At 32.3% G+C, this 21,736-nt stretch overlaps 1 protein-coding gene across 2 annotated transcripts in view; it reads left to right on the top strand.

Annotated features, from left to right (window-relative positions):
- Positions 1–21,736, top strand: part of LOC141337254 (receptor tyrosine-protein kinase erbB-4) — a 207,576-nt gene that overhangs the window by 153,153 nt on the left and 32,687 nt on the right. For both annotated transcript variants that reach the window (XM_073843037.1, XM_073843036.1), the window contains exons 4-16: positions 1,024–1,158; positions 1,748–1,813; positions 5,620–5,738; positions 5,922–6,063; positions 6,247–6,360; positions 6,495–6,621; positions 6,970–7,043; positions 7,554–7,644; positions 7,871–8,070; positions 11,676–11,808; positions 17,279–17,372; positions 18,098–18,252; positions 21,045–21,089. In XM_073843037.1, the coding sequence (XP_073699138.1) occupies positions 1,024–1,158; positions 1,748–1,813; positions 5,620–5,738; positions 5,922–6,063; positions 6,247–6,360; positions 6,495–6,621; positions 6,970–7,043; positions 7,554–7,644; positions 7,871–8,070; positions 11,676–11,808; positions 17,279–17,372; positions 18,098–18,252; positions 21,045–21,089 (1,495 nt within the window). The remainder of the gene's footprint in view (positions 1–1,023; positions 1,159–1,747; positions 1,814–5,619; positions 5,739–5,921; positions 6,064–6,246; positions 6,361–6,494; positions 6,622–6,969; positions 7,044–7,553; positions 7,645–7,870; positions 8,071–11,675; positions 11,809–17,278; positions 17,373–18,097; positions 18,253–21,044; positions 21,090–21,736) is intronic.

Genomic DNA, 21,736 nt, shown 5'->3' with positions numbered 1-21,736 from the left:
GTGATATGAAATATGTACTTATATGACATTTGTCAAAATTTAATCAATTAGCATATAAGAATATGCATTTGTTTAAAAAAACATGAAAAATTACATATATATTTCCTCCACTAGCAATAAAATTGTAGTGATCGCGTCCATTTTAATACATTTTTTAATTTATTCTGTGTTGGCTTAGCAATTGAAAACACACAAATTGAGCACTAGATGATATTTACTGAAGACGAAAGGTTTAATAGCATGATATAATCAGTTGTGTAGGTTCAATATATGAACCATGTGCAGATATGAGATATTCTAGCATACCTGTCCAGCCATTGAACTTATAAAGTACATTAGTTGATTATGAAGCAGCAGCCAGTGTCTGAATAATAATATTGCTTCATTAACTTCATATTTGTTTCCTTCAAGAGCGAACGAAACTATACTAACCCATTTTGAACAACCAGGCACAGTCTCATTCATCAGACGGCTGTTTGAGGCTATGAACCAGGCATTTGTGAAGTCTTACAGTATAAATAGATATTTTAAAGCAGGCTTACAGAACACAATGTTCACTGGAGCACTGGGTTTCTGGGCTAGCAATAAACCTAGTCATATTTGTTACAGGGTAACAGGAGGGAAGGATTTGAAAGAGATGCGGAGTCTATCGGCTCAAATATACTACCTCCACATAAAGCATATGTTCCCAATCTCTACAGACACATTGATACGCTCATAATCTTGCTTGATCTTTTATAAGCTCCTTAACTTGGGAATTGGGGTGATTTCATTCTTAAATCCTGTTCTAAAAAGAGAGATTATTTTCATTACACTTCTTTTATAAATCGTTTAAACTGGTTTCATTGAGCAGGCAGGGTTATATCCTTTTGGTGACCTCTGAATGAACTGTATGTCTTTTATATGCACATAAATTGTTTATTTAACAATATTTGTGCTGCGAAATAGGCTTAATGACTCAAGTGCCCATGATTTCTAATTCACCCTCTCTTTTTTTTTTTTTGTAAATTCTCACTCTTGTAGAAATCCTGAATGGAGGCGTATATGTAGATCAGAATAAGTTCCTGTGTCATGCTGACACCATCCACTGGCAGGACATCATTAAGAACCCGCGTTCTGAACTTCTGGTTGTGCCCTCAAACAACAGTGGCAACACATGTAAGTGTTTAGATGAGTTTAATAATTCAAACTGGACTATAATAATTTGTGATATTTATGAATAGACTGAAATAGTTTTGAGTCCTTTCAAAAATGGTATATTGCATGCTATAGATAGATAGATAGATAGATAGATAGATAGATAGATAGATAGATAGATAGATAGATAGATAGATAGATAGATAGATAGATAGATAGATAGATAGATAGATAGATAGATAGATAGATAGATAGATAGATAGATAGTCTTAATCTAATAAACAACATATTTATGCAAACACAATACAATTTCGGTGTCCCATTGTGTTCAGTGTTCACAGTAACAAAGTTTTCCAAAAAAGAGGCCATATGCTTTTGTGAATAGTTTGCAAGGTATTTTGCAATCCAAAATTGCAGGATTTCTTCAATGTAATCACTCCTAACTGTAATGATATTGTTGAGTCGCTCTCAATCACGCTCTCTCAGTAATTACAAAATAGCCAATTAAATCTAATCCTGAAAATGAGTGGGAAAACATTGTATGAGACAAATCCCACAGTACATTGAAGTATGCTGTTGTTTAGGACTAAAGTTAAGATGTATTCAACAGGCAGAAGGTGTCATCGTTCCTGCAACGGCCGCTGTTGGGGCCCTCAGGAGGATCAGTGCCAAAGCTGTGAGTATTTAGCATATGCTTTATCATTTAACTTGCACAACTATACAGACAAATTCCAATATATTAAGGCTTTCAGTGCAATGTGACATTTCAACTTACAGTGCCTTGCGAAAGTATACCCCTACATTTTTTTTTCACATTTTGTTATGTTGCTGCCTTATGTAAACTGCTTTAAATTACTTTTACTTCACATCAATCTATACTCCATACACCATAATGACAAAGCAAAAAACTAGTTTTTAACACCTTTCCAAATTTATTAAAAGTATTCATACCCTTATATGGGACGGTTCAAATTTAGCTTTATATTTCTTGTTGATGTTAACCTGTGGCACATTCAATTGAATGAGTATGATTTGGAAAGGCACACATGTCTTAATAAAAGGTCTAACTTCTGAAAATGCATATCAGACAAAAACCAAGCCCTGAGGTAAAAAATAAAATAAAATAAAAACTGTAGAGCTCAGAGACAGGATTGCATCAAGCCACACATAAGGGGAAGAGTACATTGCTTGTTCATTACAACATTGAATATGCTACATTAAAGATTCACAGAAGTATGTAGTCTCCGTTACCCTTAATGGAAGAAGTTTGAAAGAACCACAACTTTTCCTAGAGCTGGCCTCCTGGCCAAACTAAGCTATTGATGGAGAAGGGTTTTAGTTGGAGTGGTGACCAAGAACCTGATGGTTACTTTAGTTGAGATTCATGATCATATATGCAGATTGGAAAAATTTACAGAAGAACAAACAGTACTGCAACACTCTACGGATCTGGGGCCGGATTCACGAAACATTCTTAAGAAGAAATTTCTTCTTAACTGCCATTTTCTTCTTATTTTTTAAAATAAGAAAAAAGTTAAGAATATTTTGTATTCCCAAAAAAATCATCTTAAGAATATTCTTATCTTTTTACTTAAGATTGTTCTTAAGACAAAAATTAAGAAAATTCAAATTCTTGAAAAGACTCTTCTTAAAAACCATCGTAAATAACTTCTTAAAGTTAGGATAGCCCGAGACTTGTCTTAAATCCCAAATAGTAATAATTATTTAATTAATTGATTGGGTTATTTCAAAATTAACTGTTATATTTAAGCATTGCAACACTACTAGCTACATATAATACATATTAGGACTATTATTAGAGATGAGCAAGAGTTCGCTGAAGTGAGAGCAATGACTGATAATGTAAACAATGATCTGTCATGATTAGCCTGTGTATGACCCTACTTTTTGCCGTCATCAAAACTTAGTAGCAACTCGACAAAATCGAGTCAGATAGGGAGATTTAATAAAAAAATAAATAAAAATACGACATAATCTTTGGCCGTATTTAGCGCATGTGCATATGTATCATATGTATCATTTTTTTTTCTTAAGAAAGAAATTAAGATGTTCTTAAGAACATATTTGAGAATATCTTAAGATTTTTTCAAGAATTGCACTTAAGAACATTCTTACGAACTTAAATTTCTTAATTTATTTCTTAAGAAGATATTCGTGAATCCGGCCCCTGGTCTTTATGGTGGTGTGGCAAGATTTAATCCTCTCCTCAGTGAAGACACATGAAAACACACTTGGAATTTGCAAAAAAATAATCTAAAGGACCCTCAGACTGTGAGAAACAAGATTCTCTGGTCTGATGAACTTCAATTTCAAGCATCATGTTTGAAGAAAACCAGGCACTGCTCATCATCTGCAGAATGCCATCCCAAAAGTAAAGTGTTCTGGTAGCAGCCTCAGGATGCAGGGCTGTTTTTCAGTGGCAGGGACTGAGGTCAGAGTAGAAGAAGGGAGAAAGCTCATATTGAGCATTCAGAACCTCAGACTGGGCAGAAGCTTCAGCTTCCAACAGGACACTGACCCTAAACACACAACAAGAGTGGCTTATAGACAATTCTGTGAATGTACTTAAGTGGCCCAGCCAGAGCCCGGGCTTGAACCCAAACAAACATTTCGGGAGAAACCTGAAAATGTCTGCCAGACTCCATCCAAGCTGACAGAGCTTGAGAGGTGAAGAGGTGAGGCGAAAAATGGCAGATAACTGCCAAATGTTGATGTGCAAATCTTGTTGCATCATACCCAAAAAGACTTGTAAAGGTGCTTCAGCTAAGTACTTAGTTGAATACTTGTGCAATGTACTTATTTAAGTTGTTTTGTTTTTAATACATTTATGAAGTTGTGACAGTTCTGTTTTTGCTTTGCCATTTTGGTGAATGGAGTGTAGATTGATGTGGGGAAAAAAGTAATTTAAAACAGTTTAACATAAGGCAGCAACATAACAAAACGTTAAAAAAAAATACAATCTGAACAACTTATAAATGAATGTATATATAGTTCAATTAGAAAATGTATTTTCTTTTGCTAGATATAATTAATGGCATTAATACCAGAAGTTCTTTTTTATTAAGTTTGAAAGTTTATAATTAGGTCATATTAAAATTCCTATATTACACTCATTTACAAGTTCATAATTCGTCTGCTAGAATATATTTATATGATTTCAATTTTAAAAAGCACATTATTTTTCTCATACTGTGAATTGCTTCAGCTTAGTTGTAAAAATAGTTGTAACCTGACTCAGAGACAGAGTCATATCTTTGTGGTAGTTTTTCTCATAGTTAAGGGATAATACAAGAAATCTTCACCTTGCAAATTGTGGTCAAGAACAAAAATAAAAGATTAGTTCACTTCCAGAATAAAAAAATGCTGATAATTTACTCAACCCATGCCATCCAAGATGTTCACATCTTTCTTTCTTCAGTCAAAAAGAAATTAAGGTTTTTGAGGAAAACATTTCCAGGATTTTTCTCCATATAGTGGACTTCAATAGTGGCCAACGGGTTGAAGGTCCAAATTGCAATTTCAATGCAGATTCAGAGGGCTGTACACCCAGTCCAGGAATAAGATTCTTATGAAGCAGTCATTTTCTTAAAATTTTCTTTACCTTTTTTTTTTTTTTTTTTTTTTGTAAAGGGCGTTTGACTTTCTTTGCATGTTTGCTTTGTAAACACTGGGTCGGTACTTTCACCTAGATCACATGTGACCCAACGTGATTACGTATTGTGTGAAGTCAAGCAAGTGCAAGACAAGCATTTGAGGTTAAAAGGAATGTAAATATATATATTTTTTTTTAGAAAATGACCAGTCGTTTCACTAAATAAGATACTTATTCCTTGGCTGGGATCATGTAGAGCCTTTTGAAGCTTCATTGAAACTGCAATTTGGACCTTCAGCCCATTGGGCGCCAATGAAGTTCACTATATGGAGCAAAATTGTGAAGTGTTTTTTTCTTCTTTTTTTCATTCTTTTAGACTGAGGAAAGAAAGACATGAAAATATTTTGTCTTGTTATGTTGCAGTACAAAAATATTACTGTATACCAAAGTCTGAGACATAACAACAGAGTTTCAATCACTGAAATTACATGTGTTCTGTCTGTAATGTAAAAACATTCTGAAGCACCTCGAGCGAAAGCTCTTGGGAACTCGGTGATCTTCTCTGATGCTTGTGGCACAACCTGTGGTGATGCACGCATGAGTGGGTGGCAGAAACAAAAAGAGGGACGGCAGGGGATGGCAGGTTCAGTTTTCACTACATAATTAGGTGTAATTAAAGACAATCCAGCTCCATAGAGTGTCACCACAGATGAGGGAGGAGGGTTGGGGGGTTGCACAGTTTGTCTGGCAAATAATAGATTTAAGGTTTTTGCTTTGTCCTGGTGACTTTTGACATATTTACAACAAAGTAAAGTCATAAAAAGTCCACCAATATGGAGAGAGCTTTACTTTTGTCTTTGCCGTTACAGTGACAAAGACAGTGTGCGCAGAGCAGTGTGATGGACGCTGTTTTGGTCCATACGTCAGTAACTGCTGCCACCGTGAATGTGCAGGAGGCTGTTTCGGACCCAAAGACACGGACTGCTTCGTATGTCAACATCTCATTCTTATGGTTTAATAGTGTGGCAATGGCAAATGCCTGCTCACTTTCATTGTGATGTTGTACTTTAATATGTATTGAAAACACTAAACGCTTTGCAGAGGCGTCTCTCCATTATAGACGTGTTTTGTTGGTCGACCACATACTTACATGACTGTTTTTTGTTCTCAGGCTTGTACCAACTTTAATGACAGTGGAGCCTGTGTGACTCAATGTCCTCAGCCATTCGTCTACAATCCGACAACCTTCCAACTCGAGCACAATCCCAATGCCAAATACACCTATGGAGCTTTCTGTGTCAAGAAATGCCCACGTAAGTAAGGTTTCTTGGAGAAAAGACTTTGGAAACTTTTTCATGGTCACTACTCTTCATTTGCAAAAGGACAATTTGGCCTGATTACATTTTTAAAATTTGAGAAATGATGTATCTCCACCTCAGACTATCATTGCACAGCTGTCTCATTAATACTTTAATATTCTGCTGTCTGGAACTTAGATAACTTTGTGGTGGATCACAGCTCTTGTGTCAGAGCCTGTCCGAGCAACAAGATGGAGGTGGAGGAAAATCACATCAAGATGTGCATCCCATGCACTGACATCTGTCCAAAAAGTAAAGAACAAAGAATTTACCATATTTACCATGTTTATTGTAAAAACAGCAAATAACCTCTACACTTTTAATACACATATATATATATATATATAATTTTTTTTTTTTTTTTTTTTTTTTTTTGTGGTGCTTAGTGTGTGATGGTATAGGTACAGGCAGTCTTCAAACGGCTCAAACTGTAGATTCCAGCAACATTGAGAAGTTCGTCAATTGCACCAAGATCAACGGCAACCTCATCTTCCTCATCACAGGCATTAAAGGGTGAGTCTTTCAGCCTGACAGTGTCAGATATTCCCAAATGGCAATTGTGTTTCTCTTTGAATAGCTATGTGCTCTCAAAATCTGCAGTAAGTGCATGTCAACTCCTCCTGGCATACCAGCGAGCACTGCAACAAAGTGGTTTTGATGTATATAGGGCTGACGTGTTACTTTGCATGTTGACAGAAGAAAAATCTGTAGTCATACAGTCTACAACCTTGATGCAAAGTCAGTTTAAATCCTAATGAGATTGACCTTGTTGTTCCCAGGACATTATTACTCTATCAAAACATGTTTATTGAGCAAAATATCTCCTTACAGTCATTAACTTAACTTTGCTGTGTTTAACAGAGACATGTATCATGGTATCGGTGCTCTGGATCCTGAGCGACTAAATGTGTTTCGGACCGTCAGAGAGATCACAGGTAGAGAGACAGTTCTCATTAGATGATTTGGTAATGCTATTACACAAAAACACACTTGATGTCAAGTATTTCTCACAGTATTCATGGATTCTTATTATTACAACTATTGGAATTTGTTACAGTATTTATTTGTAAAGTGTAATAGGTTAGTCATGTTAAAAGGGTTTTGTTTAATTAAAATCGGATGTGTGGCACAGTTAGATATTACATTGCAGTTAATGGAGTGAAACGTAATGAAACTCCACACAATAAGAAAGACCTATGACTGTTGTCGTGAGCGCAGTTCCCATGCCCGCTATATAAATGGGCCTCTGATTCTGATACACCCAAATATTGATCATAAGAACATGTGCAGCCGTGGAAATCACTCCCAGTGGTGCTGAAAAATTGTGGAGCGATATTACATTTCTATATTTCGTTATTATTTTTGCAAGACTACTTTTGCTTTGCTTTTTACTGCCACATCAAGTCAATAACAGCTGAATAATAGGTTTGTTACTGCATCCAAAGGTTACCTGAATATCCAGTCTTGGCCAGAGAACATGACTGACCTTGGTGTCTTTTCCAACCTTGTCACCATAGGAGGAAGAACACTTTATAGGTAAGATTATTTTCTGTCAGGCACATCTTATTTAGGAGCTAATCGGTAAAGTATTTATTTATTTTCCATGATCTTTATTTCATTATCAGCATCAGTGAAAATGCTCACTTCAAATTCACAGTGGATCAAAATAAAACTGTGTGCTACATGACTACCAGATAAACAATTCCAATGATTGTTATTGACTTCCTAATTGTCCTAATTTCCGCATGCTTTGTTTTCTCAGCGGTATTTCTCTGCTGATCCTGAAGCAGCGCTGGATCTCTTCGCTGAGGTTCCAGTCTTTGAAAGAGATCAGCGCCGGTAACGTCTACATGACCAACAACAGCCAGCTCTGCTTCTACAACACGGTGAACTGGACCAGTCTGTTTCGCACCAGCACCCAGAGAGCTCTGATCAAGAACAACAGGGAGCCCAGAGAGTGTAGTGAGTGTTCTAACCAGTCCTATGAAATGAAAATGATGATTTCAGTGCTGTATTAAAATAGATGCATCACCTTATACTTTGTGGCTATGTCAAACTGTCAAACTGTCACTATTATAAGGCAAAACACTATAGGGTGAATAGGGTAAAAATATTAACTAATAGATATCGCCACATGTTCCCCAGCTGGTTAATAACAGTATGAATTGTTTTGTATATATTTTTTTCTGAAATGTTAAGTTGAAATATGCAAATAAGGGTTTATCTAATTTAATATATAAATCTGAACATTGGATTAAGCCTGGTGTAAAAATCGTGTTTGATTTTTTTGACATTAGAGTTGACATTAGAAAATATTGTCAACAGCCAGATATTTGTATAAGTTAAAATATTTTTTATATATAATTATATATAAATATATATAATTTTACAATTATTTAACAAATTTAAAACAAATTTTGAAATAAATTAAAAGTTTAAACTCTATTATAAAATGTATAATAAATGTCTGTTAAAAAAATTTAGTAAATTATTTTTATATGTGACCCTTGACCACAGAACCAGTCATTTGGGACCATTTTGATTTTTTTTTTTTTTTTTTTTTTTTTTTTTGTCAAATTTGAAATCATCTGAAAGCTGGATAAATAAGCTTTCCATTGATATACTGACAATTGACAAAAATTGGCTGAGGTACAATTATTTGAAAATCTGTAATCTGAGAGTGCAAAAAAAACTAAATATTAAGAAAATTGCCTTTAAAGTTTTCCAAATAAAGTTCTTAGCAATGCATATTACTAATCAAAAATTAAATGAATCTTTACTTAATATCCTTTAATAATCTTTACTTAACCAGTCATAAGGGTTCCTTTTTAAAAAAAAAAAAAAAATAGATTTATACGTATTCACACATGCTTTCCATTAATGTATGGTTTGTTAGGATAGGACAACTGTTTGAAAATCTGGAATCTGAGGTTGCAAAAATATCCAAATATTGAGAAAATTGCCTTTTGTTGTCCAAATTAAGTTTGTCATGGAACATTGTCTTTACTTAATATCCTGATGATTTTTGGCATACCATGTATTTTTGACGTTTGCTACAAATATACCCGTGCTACTTAAGACTAGTTTTCTATCATTTATTATTTAACAATCTTATGTTTAAGGGGTTATTATGTAATGATTAGGGGTAAATGAGCGTAATTTTCAGAAAAAAAGTGAAATCTTGAAATGGTCTTAAAAGTAGGCTTTGTTTTCTTGGTGTAAAACTTGGTGTAAATATAAAGGTTTTGTGAGATTTGCACAGTTATTGGATAAATAACCTATCCAGCTGTCAACGCAGTTACTATTAGAGAGTACTTAATAATAGACAGGTCTATTAGGTCTGCCAGTTGAATTTCAATACACCACCTCTGGGACACATATAGGACATAAAGACAATCGTTTTACATGTCAGTATCTTATGTATGATAAGAATTCCCTGAACTGATGAAATAGAGCAGCACAGGCTTATCCGTAATGGAGATGTTGACAGTTGCAGAACACTTCCCACAGTGCCGCACTGCCAAGCTGCGCTTGATGTAATTAGTGTGATAATAAGTCTGTGGTGTGTGGGATCAATGGCGCTGTTAGCCGGCTCATTCACTGGCCTCTTTTTCCACAATACCGATCACAGTAGACTGATATCCCTGGATTGTCCAACAGCCCCGACAGCCGTGAAGTGCATCCAGTGCTTTGCATTCACAGTTGATGGTCCCAGTTGATAATATGAGGGACTTTGGTTCAGTCGATAAAGAATTTTTATTTGGACACTAGTAGTGATATTTGTATATACAGTCAAGCCCGAAATTATTCATACTCCTGGCAAATTCTGACTTAAAGTTACTTTTATTCAACCAGCAAGTTTTTTTGACCGGAAATGACACAGGCTTCGCCCAAAAGATAATAAGATGATGTACAAGAGGCATCATTGTGGATTTTTTTTTTTTCATTTCTCAGCTTTTATTTACATTTGAACAAAAAGCGGCATGTCCAAAATTATTCATACCCTTCTCAATAATCAATAGAAAAGCCTTTATTGGCTATTACAGCAATCAAACGCTCCTTATAATTGCTGACCAGCTTTTTGCATGTCTCCACTGGTATTTTTGCCCATTCAGCTTTAGCAATGAGCTCCAACTCTTTCAGGTTGGAGAGTCTCTTTGCCATCACCCTGATCTTTAGCTCCCTCCACAGATTCTCAATTGGATTTAAGTCAAGACTCTGGCTGGGCCACTGCAAAACGTTAATGTTTTTGTCTGCTAACCATTTCTTCACCACTTTTGCTGTGTGTTTTGGGTCGTTGTCGTGCTGAAATGTCCACTGGCGCCCAAGGCCAAGTTTCTTTGCAGACTGCCTGATGTTGTTGTTGAGAATTTTGATGTATTACTCCTTTTTCATGGTGCTGTTTACTGTGATTAGGTTCCCTGGTCCACCGGCTAAAAAAAAAAAAAAAAACATTAGGTTCCCACCACCATGTTTGACAGTGGGGATGGTGTTGAAGGCTTCTCCTTTTTTATTCCAAATGAAGGCTACATCATTGTGGCCAAACAATTCAATTTTTGTTTCATCTGACCATAAAACAGAAGACTAGAAGTGGTGTCCACCTTGGTCTGCGTCCCAGCGGTGTGCAGTGTCCGTTGGACTGTCTGCCTTGAGATGTTGTCACCAGCAGAGCCCAGATTCATCAGGATGGCCTTGGTGGTGATCCTTGGATTCTTTTTTACCTCTCTCACTATATCCTCTTGGCCAGCACAGGTGTCACTTTTGGCTTCCAAACACATCCTCTGAGATTTTTCACAGTGCGGAACGTCTTGAATTTTAAAAAAATACTTTGCACTGTAGCCACTGAAACATTTAGATATGGTCTTATAGCTCTTTCCTGACTTGTAAGCAGCCACAATGCACAGCTCCTTTGTCTTAGCCATGACTGTCCACAAACCAACAGCAGAGCTTCTGTTTTTGAGTTTTGAGTTTATTAAAACAGCTGTTCCCAATGAATCAGGGTAATTAGGATGCTTTCAAACAGCTTGGACTATTTGGAATGGTATAGAACTTTGGATTTTCCCATAGACTGTGACAGTTTGCAAAGGGTATGAATTTTGGACATGCCACTTTTTGTTCAAATGTAAATAAAAGCTAAGAATTTTTTTTCCACAATGATGCCTCTTGTACATTGTCTTATTATCTTTTGGGAGAAGCCTGTGTAATTTCTGGTCAAAAAAAACTTGCTGGTTGAATAAAAGTAACTTAAAGTCAGAATTACCAGGGGTATGAATAATTTCGGCCTTGACTGTACATATTTAAATATGCTTGAATTAACTCACAAAGCAGAATCTGACCTTAGCCATATCTATTTAAAAAGTTTTATTAAGTGATCTTGACATTTTTTTTTTCAATAGAAACAGAATGTTAAGGAGGAAAATAGAGGATAGATGTTTACCTGGGTGACCTCAAAGCTTGTAGACATGGCTTAAAAGCCTTAAAACTTCTAAAAACGTCTAATATCTAACATATACCCATGTAATGACCATATATGTGTGTAAAGTCATTCCTGCGAATGTCCTCCGCAGCTCAGCAAAGGATGGTGTGTGATCCGCTGTGTTCAGTGGCAGGATGCTGGGGTCCCGGTCCAGATCAGTGTCTCTCTTGTAAATACTTCAGCCGGGGAAAGACATGTGTGAAAGCCTGTAATCTTTATGATGGGTGAGTAAAAGACTGTTTTTTACTCAGGCTTCAGAAATGAATGAGCAAGAAAAATATGATCTGCCATTTCTAAGTTCATGCTGGGAAGTGGTACTTGTTCTTTATTAATAATTTCCCAAAATTTTGAAAAAAAAAAACTATATAAAAATAGATTTTAAGATTTGTTTATATTACAATTTTTATATGCAAATGAGACAATATCTAATTAAGTATAAATTAAGTCAGGTTAAATATTCTGGTTTCATTTAATTGTTTAAAAAATAATTAAAAAATCATACATTTATACATTTCTCCAAACAAAAATCTGAACATTAAATGAAGTCAGGTTAAGCATTCTTATATTTCATTTTACATATTTAAGTTAAACGTTTTGGATATCATTCCATAAATTAGAAAATGCTGTCAAGAAAAATAAAACAAAACAAAACAAAACAAAATTAAAAATAATAATAGTTCAGAAAACATATATTTATACATTTCCCCAAACAAAAATCTGAAAATTTAATAAAGCATTTTTGTTTCATTTTACATATTAAATTAAATTAAATTAAATTAAATTAAATTAAATTAAATTAAATTAAATTAAATTAAATTAAATTAAATTAAATTAAATTAAATTAAATTAAATATTGTTTAAAAAATAATAATTCTAAATAGAATAAAGAGACTGTTTAAAGTCTAGTGAACATTTGATTATAAAAATCATCTTTATGATGGGTGAGTAAAACACAGTGTGCACCCAGACTTCAGAAATGAAGCAGCAACAAAAATATGATCTGCTATATCGATATCACAAGCACTTGTAATTATAAAAAAATTGTTGAATTAAGATTGAACACATTAAATTCACTTTGTTAAAGCTAATTGTTTTATTGTTTTATTTTAATATTATTATGTCATTATATATAAAAAAAACACTAAAATTTTATTTTTCTAACAAAATGTATTTAATGCACAGCATAGTTCACTAATAACACTAAATTTAAGCATTTAAATGTAAGCCTTTGGACCAGTATCATTAAGGCTGATAATACACAGGGTAACCTTTTGACACACAGGGCCCATAACCCATCTAAATTCTCCAGATAGAAATGTGCAGAAAAGTGCCCAACCAATATTGTTTAAAAACGTTGTTCTGCAAAATTGCTCAAAACATTGCCCCATGTATCATCAGCATTATGACATTATAAACCTAAATTTATTAATCCATTTGTCAATTGTTAGATTTTACATACCAGTTACACAAATGAATTCTGTTACTGTTTCATGAATAAGATCCACTGTGTGGGCAGTGTTTGACTCTCCACAAGTTCTGACACTAGACTATTGGGTACAGCCATGGTTACTGCAAGTTTTTTTTTTTTTTTTTTTTTTTATGAAGACTATCTATCATTTAGATTGCTGTTCGCCCCAGTCGCTTTGTAAACACAATTGTGTACAAACTTCTGCCTTGGGGATGAGTGAAAAAAGATGAAAAGAATCAGAGAGAGGGATGGATTTCATCTAAAAGTTACTAGTCTGAATGCAGAAGGCAGCAGGACCGTGTCTGGCCAGTTCTACTGCACAGGCCAAAATCCAGCTAATTGTTCCTCGGCCTGTCCCGAGTGGGCTCAGAACACACTGCCATCTGTGAATGACAAAGAGGAAACACTCATCTGACAACAAATTTACATTCTGCTCCACTGGGAGCGTCAGAGAAGAGCTCTTTGGTTGGCGCTGCTTTTCTGCTGTAGTCATTAAACAATGGCAACTCTGACCAACATCTGAATAGGATTCCCCGTGGCAGAAAAATGCAATTTCGTTTCTAACAATAATCAGCTGTGGGGGAGTGTCATATTTTGGAGAATGAACGGGGGTCTCATTACACTCAATTAATTGTGCTTTAAATCAGCTGCCCCAGTCTATAAATGGGGATGTGCCAAACATCTCCAGTCACTCAACCAAGAGTTCAGACCTGAGAGCAGCGTATGATTACTTAGAAATTGAATTAAAAAAAAAAAAAATGGTTCAGATTCTGATTATTTAGTGAATCAATTTAATTATGTTTGGTTAATTAAATTTTTTAAATAAAAGAAAAAATTAATTAAATAGTTCAGATTCTGATTATAAAATAAACTAAACTATTTCAGATTCTGTTCAAATTCTATGTTTGGTTAACTTAATTAAAAATCAAATCAAATTAAAAATAAAAAATATAAAAAATAAAATTTTAATTTTAATTAACGAAAAAAATAAAATATTTTTTTTCCGTTAATTTAATAAAAATTTTTTAAATAAATTATGTTTGGTTCATTTAGTTTTTAAATAAATTAAAATAATTCCATCAATAAAATAATGCCATAGATAAAATAAAATAAAGTAAATTCTGATTACTTAGTGAATCAATTTATTTATGTTTGGTTAATTACATTTTTAAATAAAATAAAATAAAATATTATTTGAAAAAAAATACAATAAAATAGTTCTTGAATCTGTTTATAAAATAAATAAAATAAAATAGTTTAGATTCTGATTACTTAGTGAATCAATTTAAATTATGTTTGGTTAATTACATTTTCAAATAAAATAAAATACAAAACAATAAAATAGTTTAGATTCTGAATATAAAATAAATTAAATTAAATATTTCAGATTCTGTTAACTTAGTGAATCAATTTTAATTATGTTTGGTTAATTTATTTTTAAAAAAATATTAACAATAAATTTAGTTTGGTTGATTTAGTTTTTAAATTAAATTAAATAAAGCCATAAATAAAATAAAGTCATACATAAAATAAAGTCATAGATATAAAATTAAATTAAATTAAATTAAATTAAATTAAATTAAATTAAATTAAATTAAATATATTTTATTTGTGTTTGGTTAATTTAATTCTTACATAAAATAATAAATGAATAAAATAAAATAAATAAAATAAAATATGTCAGATTCTGTTTATTTAGTGAATCGATTTAAATTATGTTTGGTTAATTTAGTTTTTAAATGAAATAATATAAAGCCGTAAATAAAATAAAGTCATAGATCAAATGATGTTGTAGATAATAAAATAAAATAAATTAGATTCTGACTCTTTAGTGAATCAGTTTAATTATGTTTGGTTCATTTAACTTAAATAAAATAAAATAAAATAGATTCGGATTACTTAGTGAATCAATTAAAATTAAATTAAATTAAATTAAATTAAATTAAATTAAATTAAATTAAAATTAAAATTAAAATTAAAATTAAAATTAAATTAAATTAAATTAAAAAATATAAATAAAGTTATGTTTGGTTCATTTAATTAAAAAGAAAACGCTGAATTAAATTTTAAAATATAAATAAAGTAAAGTAAAGTAAAATAAAGTAAGACTTTTTCAGAGTTGTAGGAGGGTAAGTAGATGGAAAGATAGAAGAAGTCTTGTTAGTTAATTCAGTTGGTTTAGGGTATCACATTAGCCCCCATTTTGACTGTAAATGTTTCCAGTGTGAGAAAATTCAAACTGTGAGTGCTTGTACACTCGATTTCCGATGTTTTAAGATCTGGGAGGTTTCTTTGATCCCCACTCTGTTATTGACAAGGCACCATCTTTCCCTGTTTTGGAAGCGGCTCTTCAAAATTTCCCTCTGAAACATGGGCTGATGGAAACGAACAAAGGAAAGGGTATTGATGGCTCTGCTAGGCAGCCCCTCTGCCGTATCTCCTGCAATCTGAGCTGCCATCTGCTTAGATAAAATTTAAAGAGGACTGTTTGTTCTTTCCTCTCAGACCAGTGCCGAGAAAGATTTTTCTAATTAAAATGCCATTATTTTTTCATGGATCTTACTCAGCCGACTGGTGTATTAGCCAAGTTCTTGCCAGTGTGTGAATATAGTGTCTGTGGTTCAGCTGGCCATGGTTCAAGAAGACATGGAGGATGAGTCGGAGACAAAACAAAACCTGCTGTATGTGTTGTTGCTGAGAGAATACATCACCTACTTTCAAATGCTGTTGATTAAGGAATATTTATAAAAAACCTATTTATGCATATGCAGCCAAAATTGGTTGTTGGAAAACAAGAAATAAAACTAAATTATTTATTTATTTATTTTTATTATTATTTTTTTTTTTTACAAATGTAATTTTAATTGATTTTATTGATGCTTATTTTATTATTTTTATTACTATTTTTTTATTAAATTAACCAAACATAATTTGAATTGATTTACTAAATATTCAAAATCTGAACTGAACTTTATTTTATTTTATTTTATTTTATTTTATTTTATTTTATTTTATTTTATTTTATTTTATTTTATTTTATTTTATTTTATTTAAACAAATATAATTTAAATAGATTCACTAAATAATGAGAATCATAACTGTTTTTTATTTTATTTTATTTAAAAAATAAACTAACCAAACTGAATAATTATATGCATAAACAGCCAAAATTACTGGAAATTAAAAAATAAAACTAAATAATAGTTCATTATTTTATTCCCATTTTTCAAAATTAATTATTTATTTATTTATTACAAATGTAATTTTAATTGATTTTATTTTTTATTTTTTTATTAAATTAACCAAACATAATTTAAACTGATTCACTAAATAATCTGAATCTGAACTATTTTATTTTATTTTATTTTATTTTATTTTATTTTATTTTATTTTATTTTATTTTATTTTATTTTATTTTATTTTATTTTTAATTTGATTCACCAGATAATCAGAACAAGTATTTATGCATATATGGCCAAAATTGATACTGGAAAATAATAAGTAAAACTAAATATTATTATTTTATTTTATTTTATTTTATTTTATTTTATTTTTAATTAAATTAAATTAAATTAAACAAATATAATTTAAATAGATTCCCTAAATAATGAGAATCAGAATTACTTTTTAATTATATTTTATTTAAAAAATAAACTAACCAAACTAAATGATAAACAGCCAAAATTACTGGAAATTAAAAAAATAAAACTAAATAATAGTTCATTATTTTATTCTAATTTATTTTATTTTTATTTATTTTTTTAATTTATTAATTTAAACTGATGCACTAAATAATCAGAATTGGAACTATTTTATTTTATTTTATTTTATTAAAAAAAAAAAAAAAAAAAAAAAAAAACTTAATTTAAATTGATTCACCGAGAAAAAAAAAAAAAAAACAGCCAAAATTGGTTACTGGAAATTAAGAAATAAAACTAAATAATAGTCCATTATTTTATTTTATTTTATTTTATTTTTTATTTAAAAATGTAATTAACCAAACTTAATTTAAATGGATTCACCAAATAATCAGAACAATTATATGAATAGATGGCTAAAATTGTTTGCTTAAACATAAAAAATAAAAATAAATAATAAAATAAAATAAAATAATATTTCTTTATTTTATTTTATTTTATTTTATTATTAATTCTGCAAAGATATGTATTATTTTAATGTATAATATTTAATTAACTTTTGTTATTTTATTCATGTGCATGTTTCAGGGATGTTCGCGAGTTTGCCAATGGATCTGTGTGCGTAGAGTGTGACAGCCAGTGTGAAAAGGCCGAAGATAAAACTTTTACCTGTCATGGCCCTGTAAGTAAACCAAGCTGTTCTATTTAAAGTCAACATCATCCAAACTGATACAATTAGCTTTCTTGGTTGTCCATGATTTATATGTGCACTTCATTAAAAAAAAGAAAAAATGTTAGCCTTTGTAATCTTTCGTAAATATGCATTAACTAGCCTTGACTTTTGAGTAAAATGGGATGCGACTACCATTTCATTAGCATTGACAATTTTTAAAATGCCTTTTACATTTCCTCTTTTTTTCCGGGCCCAAACCATCAGGGCCATCATTATGATATCTTTAAGTAAATTAAGTTAGAAGTCCTCTATTTTGTCTGTGAAAAGTAAAAATGCAACTGTGGAAGTTTTAGACTTCAAATGCAGATGAACAAAGCTGTCATCTTCTTATGATAACCTGCCTGTCCATCTCAATTCCTAAGCTGCATAATTAGCAACATCAGAGCTGTCAGAGAATGTAAGAACTCGTCCAACCGTGTGACACCCATCTCAAAATGGCCAATTACTTAGATCAAATATGTATGAATTTGTTTATGTTGTCAGAAACGCTATGTGATTTAAGTAAAAGTTTAATGAAAGTTTCTCAATACTCATAAGAAAGTACCCAAAAGTGCCATGTGCATAAAATATTTGGGATTAGCATCAATAAAATATTGTAAGTAACTTGTTTTCCATACTTCTAGACAAAATGTAGTTTTTAGATCATTGTCAAGCTTTTGATCTGCATTATTTAGGGTCCGGATCACTGTTTGAAGTGCTTGCATCTCAAAGATGGACCCAACTGTGTGGAGAAATGCCCTGATGGTCTGCAGGGAGCAAACAGCTTTATCTTCAAATATGCTGAGACCAACAACGAATGCCATCCCTGCCATCCCAACTGCACCCAGGGGTATGTTTCTGCATGCATGTGTGTGTGTGTGTGTGTGTGTGTGTGTGTGTGTGTGTGTGTGTGTGTGTGTGTGTGTGTGTGTGTGTGTGTGTGTGTGTGTGTGTGTGTGTGTGTGTGTGTGTGTCTTTTCCTCCAAGCCGTCACTACTCAACACACAGAGCCTCTATTGAGGCTTGTGTGATGTTATCATTGTCATGGCAACTGCAGTAATTACATTACAAGCATCTTATCAAGACTTGCCCTGTTGAAAATAATAAAGATATAGCTGTAAATGCCATTGGATTGTGTTTACAGCAGCAAAAAACATAGCTTGATATTTCCAGTGTATATTAGGAGAGCTTTCAAAAGTTGAAGTCGGTAAGATTTTTTACTGTTTTTGAAAGTAATCTCTTAATCAAATTATTTGATCAAAAATTCAGTAATATGGTGATTATTATTATTATTATTATTGATTATTATTACAGTTTAAAATAACTGTTTTCTACTTGAATTTATTTTAAAATATAATTTATTTCTGTGATTTTTCAACATCATTGCTCTTCGGTCTTCAGTGTCACATGATCCTTCAGAAATCATTCTAATATGCTGATTTTCTGCTCAAGAAAGCAAAGTGTTGTTACCTGTTTTTTTTTGTGATAGTTGTTCATGTGTCTCCTAAACTGTTCTACAAGTTTCAAAAATTCTTTGATTTTTCAGCATTTTTCTGTATTTGTACTCTTTCCAACAATGACTGAATAATTTTGAGATCCATCTTTTCACACTGAGGTCAACTGAGGGGCTCATATGCAACTATTACAGAAGGTTCAAATGCTCATTGATGCTCCAGAAGGATACATGCATTAGGAGCCAGGGGTGTAAACTTGTGAACAGAATAAAGATGTGTATATTTTTTCTTATTTTGCCTAAATATCTTTTTCTTTTTCTTTTTTCATTTATTACTGCCCGTCAGTAGCTACAGACGATATTTACATGTTTCTCAGAAGGAAAAATAACTCAAATTTACCCTGATCTTCTGCTGAATTCAAATCTTGAGACCTGAATTCAAAAAGTTTTCACCCCCTAGCTTAATGCATTGTTTTTCCTTCTGGAGCATCAGTGAGCGTTTGAACCTTCTGTAATATTTGCATATGAGTCCCTTAGTTGTCCTCAGTGTGAAAAGATGGATCTCACATTCATACAGTCATTGTTGGATAGGGTTCAAATACACAAAAATACTGGAAAACCAAAGAATTTGCAGGACGTAAAGGATTTTTCTGAAGAACAGCAGCCAGTTTAACTGTTAAGGGACTCATCTATCACTAAACAAAAAAAAAACACAGCTGTGAATCATTCAGGTAACAGGACAGTATTAAAAATCAAGTGTATGTAAACTTTTGAACAGGGCCATTTTTATAAATTCAGCTATTATTTTCTCTTGTGGACTATATGTAAAGTTCAGTACTAAATAAAAAAAAAACATGCATTTTGTTTGATCCTTCTTATTTTGGTAAAATAATTAACATTTTATGTCCATTTTTACTGTATATATAATATACCTGTACAATTAATCAAAAGAATACTGCTAATATGATTTGATCATAGCACATGCCACGCATAAAATATCCTACTCACTTTTATATAAAAGAATTGCTAAATAAATAATAAGTTGCAACTGAAAGATCCTTCTTTCTTGCCCCTGAGCTTTCCAAAGTTCACTAGCCCTGCTCAAGGCAGTTCTTTCACTTAGTTTCATCTTGGAAATCTCATAAATATCTGCATTCATTCGGCTATGTCACTATCTAAACTTTCACTGCCCAGTGGGATGGTGAATTTGGGTGCAGTTCCACAGGCATTCGGTGTCACATCCCGTAGATCTGAGGCAGATCGTACCACACACGGACACACTCGAGACATCCACCCATGAACCTCTGCTTCGTTCGGGTCGGTCTTGGCTCTCAAATCAAAGCCATTGCAATGCTCTAGGACACCATAACAAAGCGCTCGCGAGCCCTTCATCTTGTGGGTGACAGTCATCGCCGCTGGTTACTGTCAGGCATGCGCTCTTCAGCACTGTGCTCTGTGATTACTGAACCCAGTCACCACTGTCACAGTGCTCCAACGTGTTTTATTCCTGTACGTAGAGCTCTGGAGAATATTTCAGACTACACTTAATCTCATGAATATGGGTAATTCTAAAGGTGACTAGATAGATCAGCAATTAACATGGTACACATGTATTACCAAAAGTAAGCAATATACAGTACACTACCATTCAAAAGCTTGGAATTAGTTAGTTTTATTTCTTTGAAAAGGCTTTTATGCTCACCAAGCATTTGATCGAAATTACAGTAACAGCAGTAATATTTTGAAACATTATTACAATTTAAGATTGTAAGTTTGTTTTCTGTTTTAATATATTTTAAATTGTAATTTATTCCTGTGATGCAAAGCTGAATTTTCAGCATCATTACTCCAGTCTTCAGTGTCATATGATCCTCCAGGAATCATTCTAATATGCTAACTTGGTGGTTAGGAAACATTTCTGATTATGTTGAAAACAGATGTGCTGCATAATATTTTTGTAGAAGCCTTGATAAATAAAAAGTTCAACAGCATTTGTTTTGAATATATGTTTTTGATCAATTTAATGTGGTAAAATATGAATTTCTTAAAAAAAAAAAAAATCTTACTGACACCCAACTTATAAAAATAGCGAATGTGAGATAAGACCACCACCATCATCATCATTAGTAGCAATCTTTATTGAAGTAGTGTTATTTTAATTATTACTTTCAATCTTGTCTGTGTTGTAGGTGTACTGGACCCCGGATCCAAGATTGTATTGGGATGCTGGACAGGTAAACACCTATATGTTTTCCAAGTTTTGCTTTCGTACTGCTCAAGGCACTCATTTTAAGTTTATGTAAATAATACATACTATATGAAGGTGAAAAGTATAAGTATTTTATAGCTTGGAGTTCTGACACTTCATTTCGGAAAACTAAAATACAGGTAATTACATTCAGTCAGCACATTACAGAATCTTTCCAAGTAGTTTTTATTTGTTTCCAACTGGAAAAGTATACATTTGTAGCCTATTAAATGTGTTTTGAATGTATTATTGAGTGTGTAGGTCTGAATGTGTGATAATTAGGTGTTAATGATTTGAAATAACAAAGCACTATTTCTGCAAGAGCAAAGTAAGCTTTCTTATAAGTTCAGGATTTTGTTCTCACTTAGGTTCAGTACATTTTGTTCTCGCTTCTATATTTTTAACATAAAAACAATATTACGGTAAATGGAACTGTGGTTGTGATTGCATTGATAATGCCATTTTCCTTAACAATGAAGTAGTTTACATTCTCAAAAATATATAGTTGGACCCTTCTCTTAAAATGCCAATAAAATTTTTAATGGAAAAACTGAATTGTTCTAACAGTATATTATGGTATATGTTTTAAAGGGGACATCAGATGCCCATTTTCCACAAGTTGGTATGATTCTT

Source organism: Garra rufa, chromosome 6, assembly GCF_049309525.1.
Source record: "Garra rufa chromosome 6, GarRuf1.0, whole genome shotgun sequence".
NCBI classification, from domain to species: domain Eukaryota; kingdom Metazoa; phylum Chordata; class Actinopteri; order Cypriniformes; family Cyprinidae; genus Garra; species Garra rufa.
Note: the sequence above shows the minus strand (reverse complement) of the source record. Positions and strands in the feature narration are given on the sequence as shown.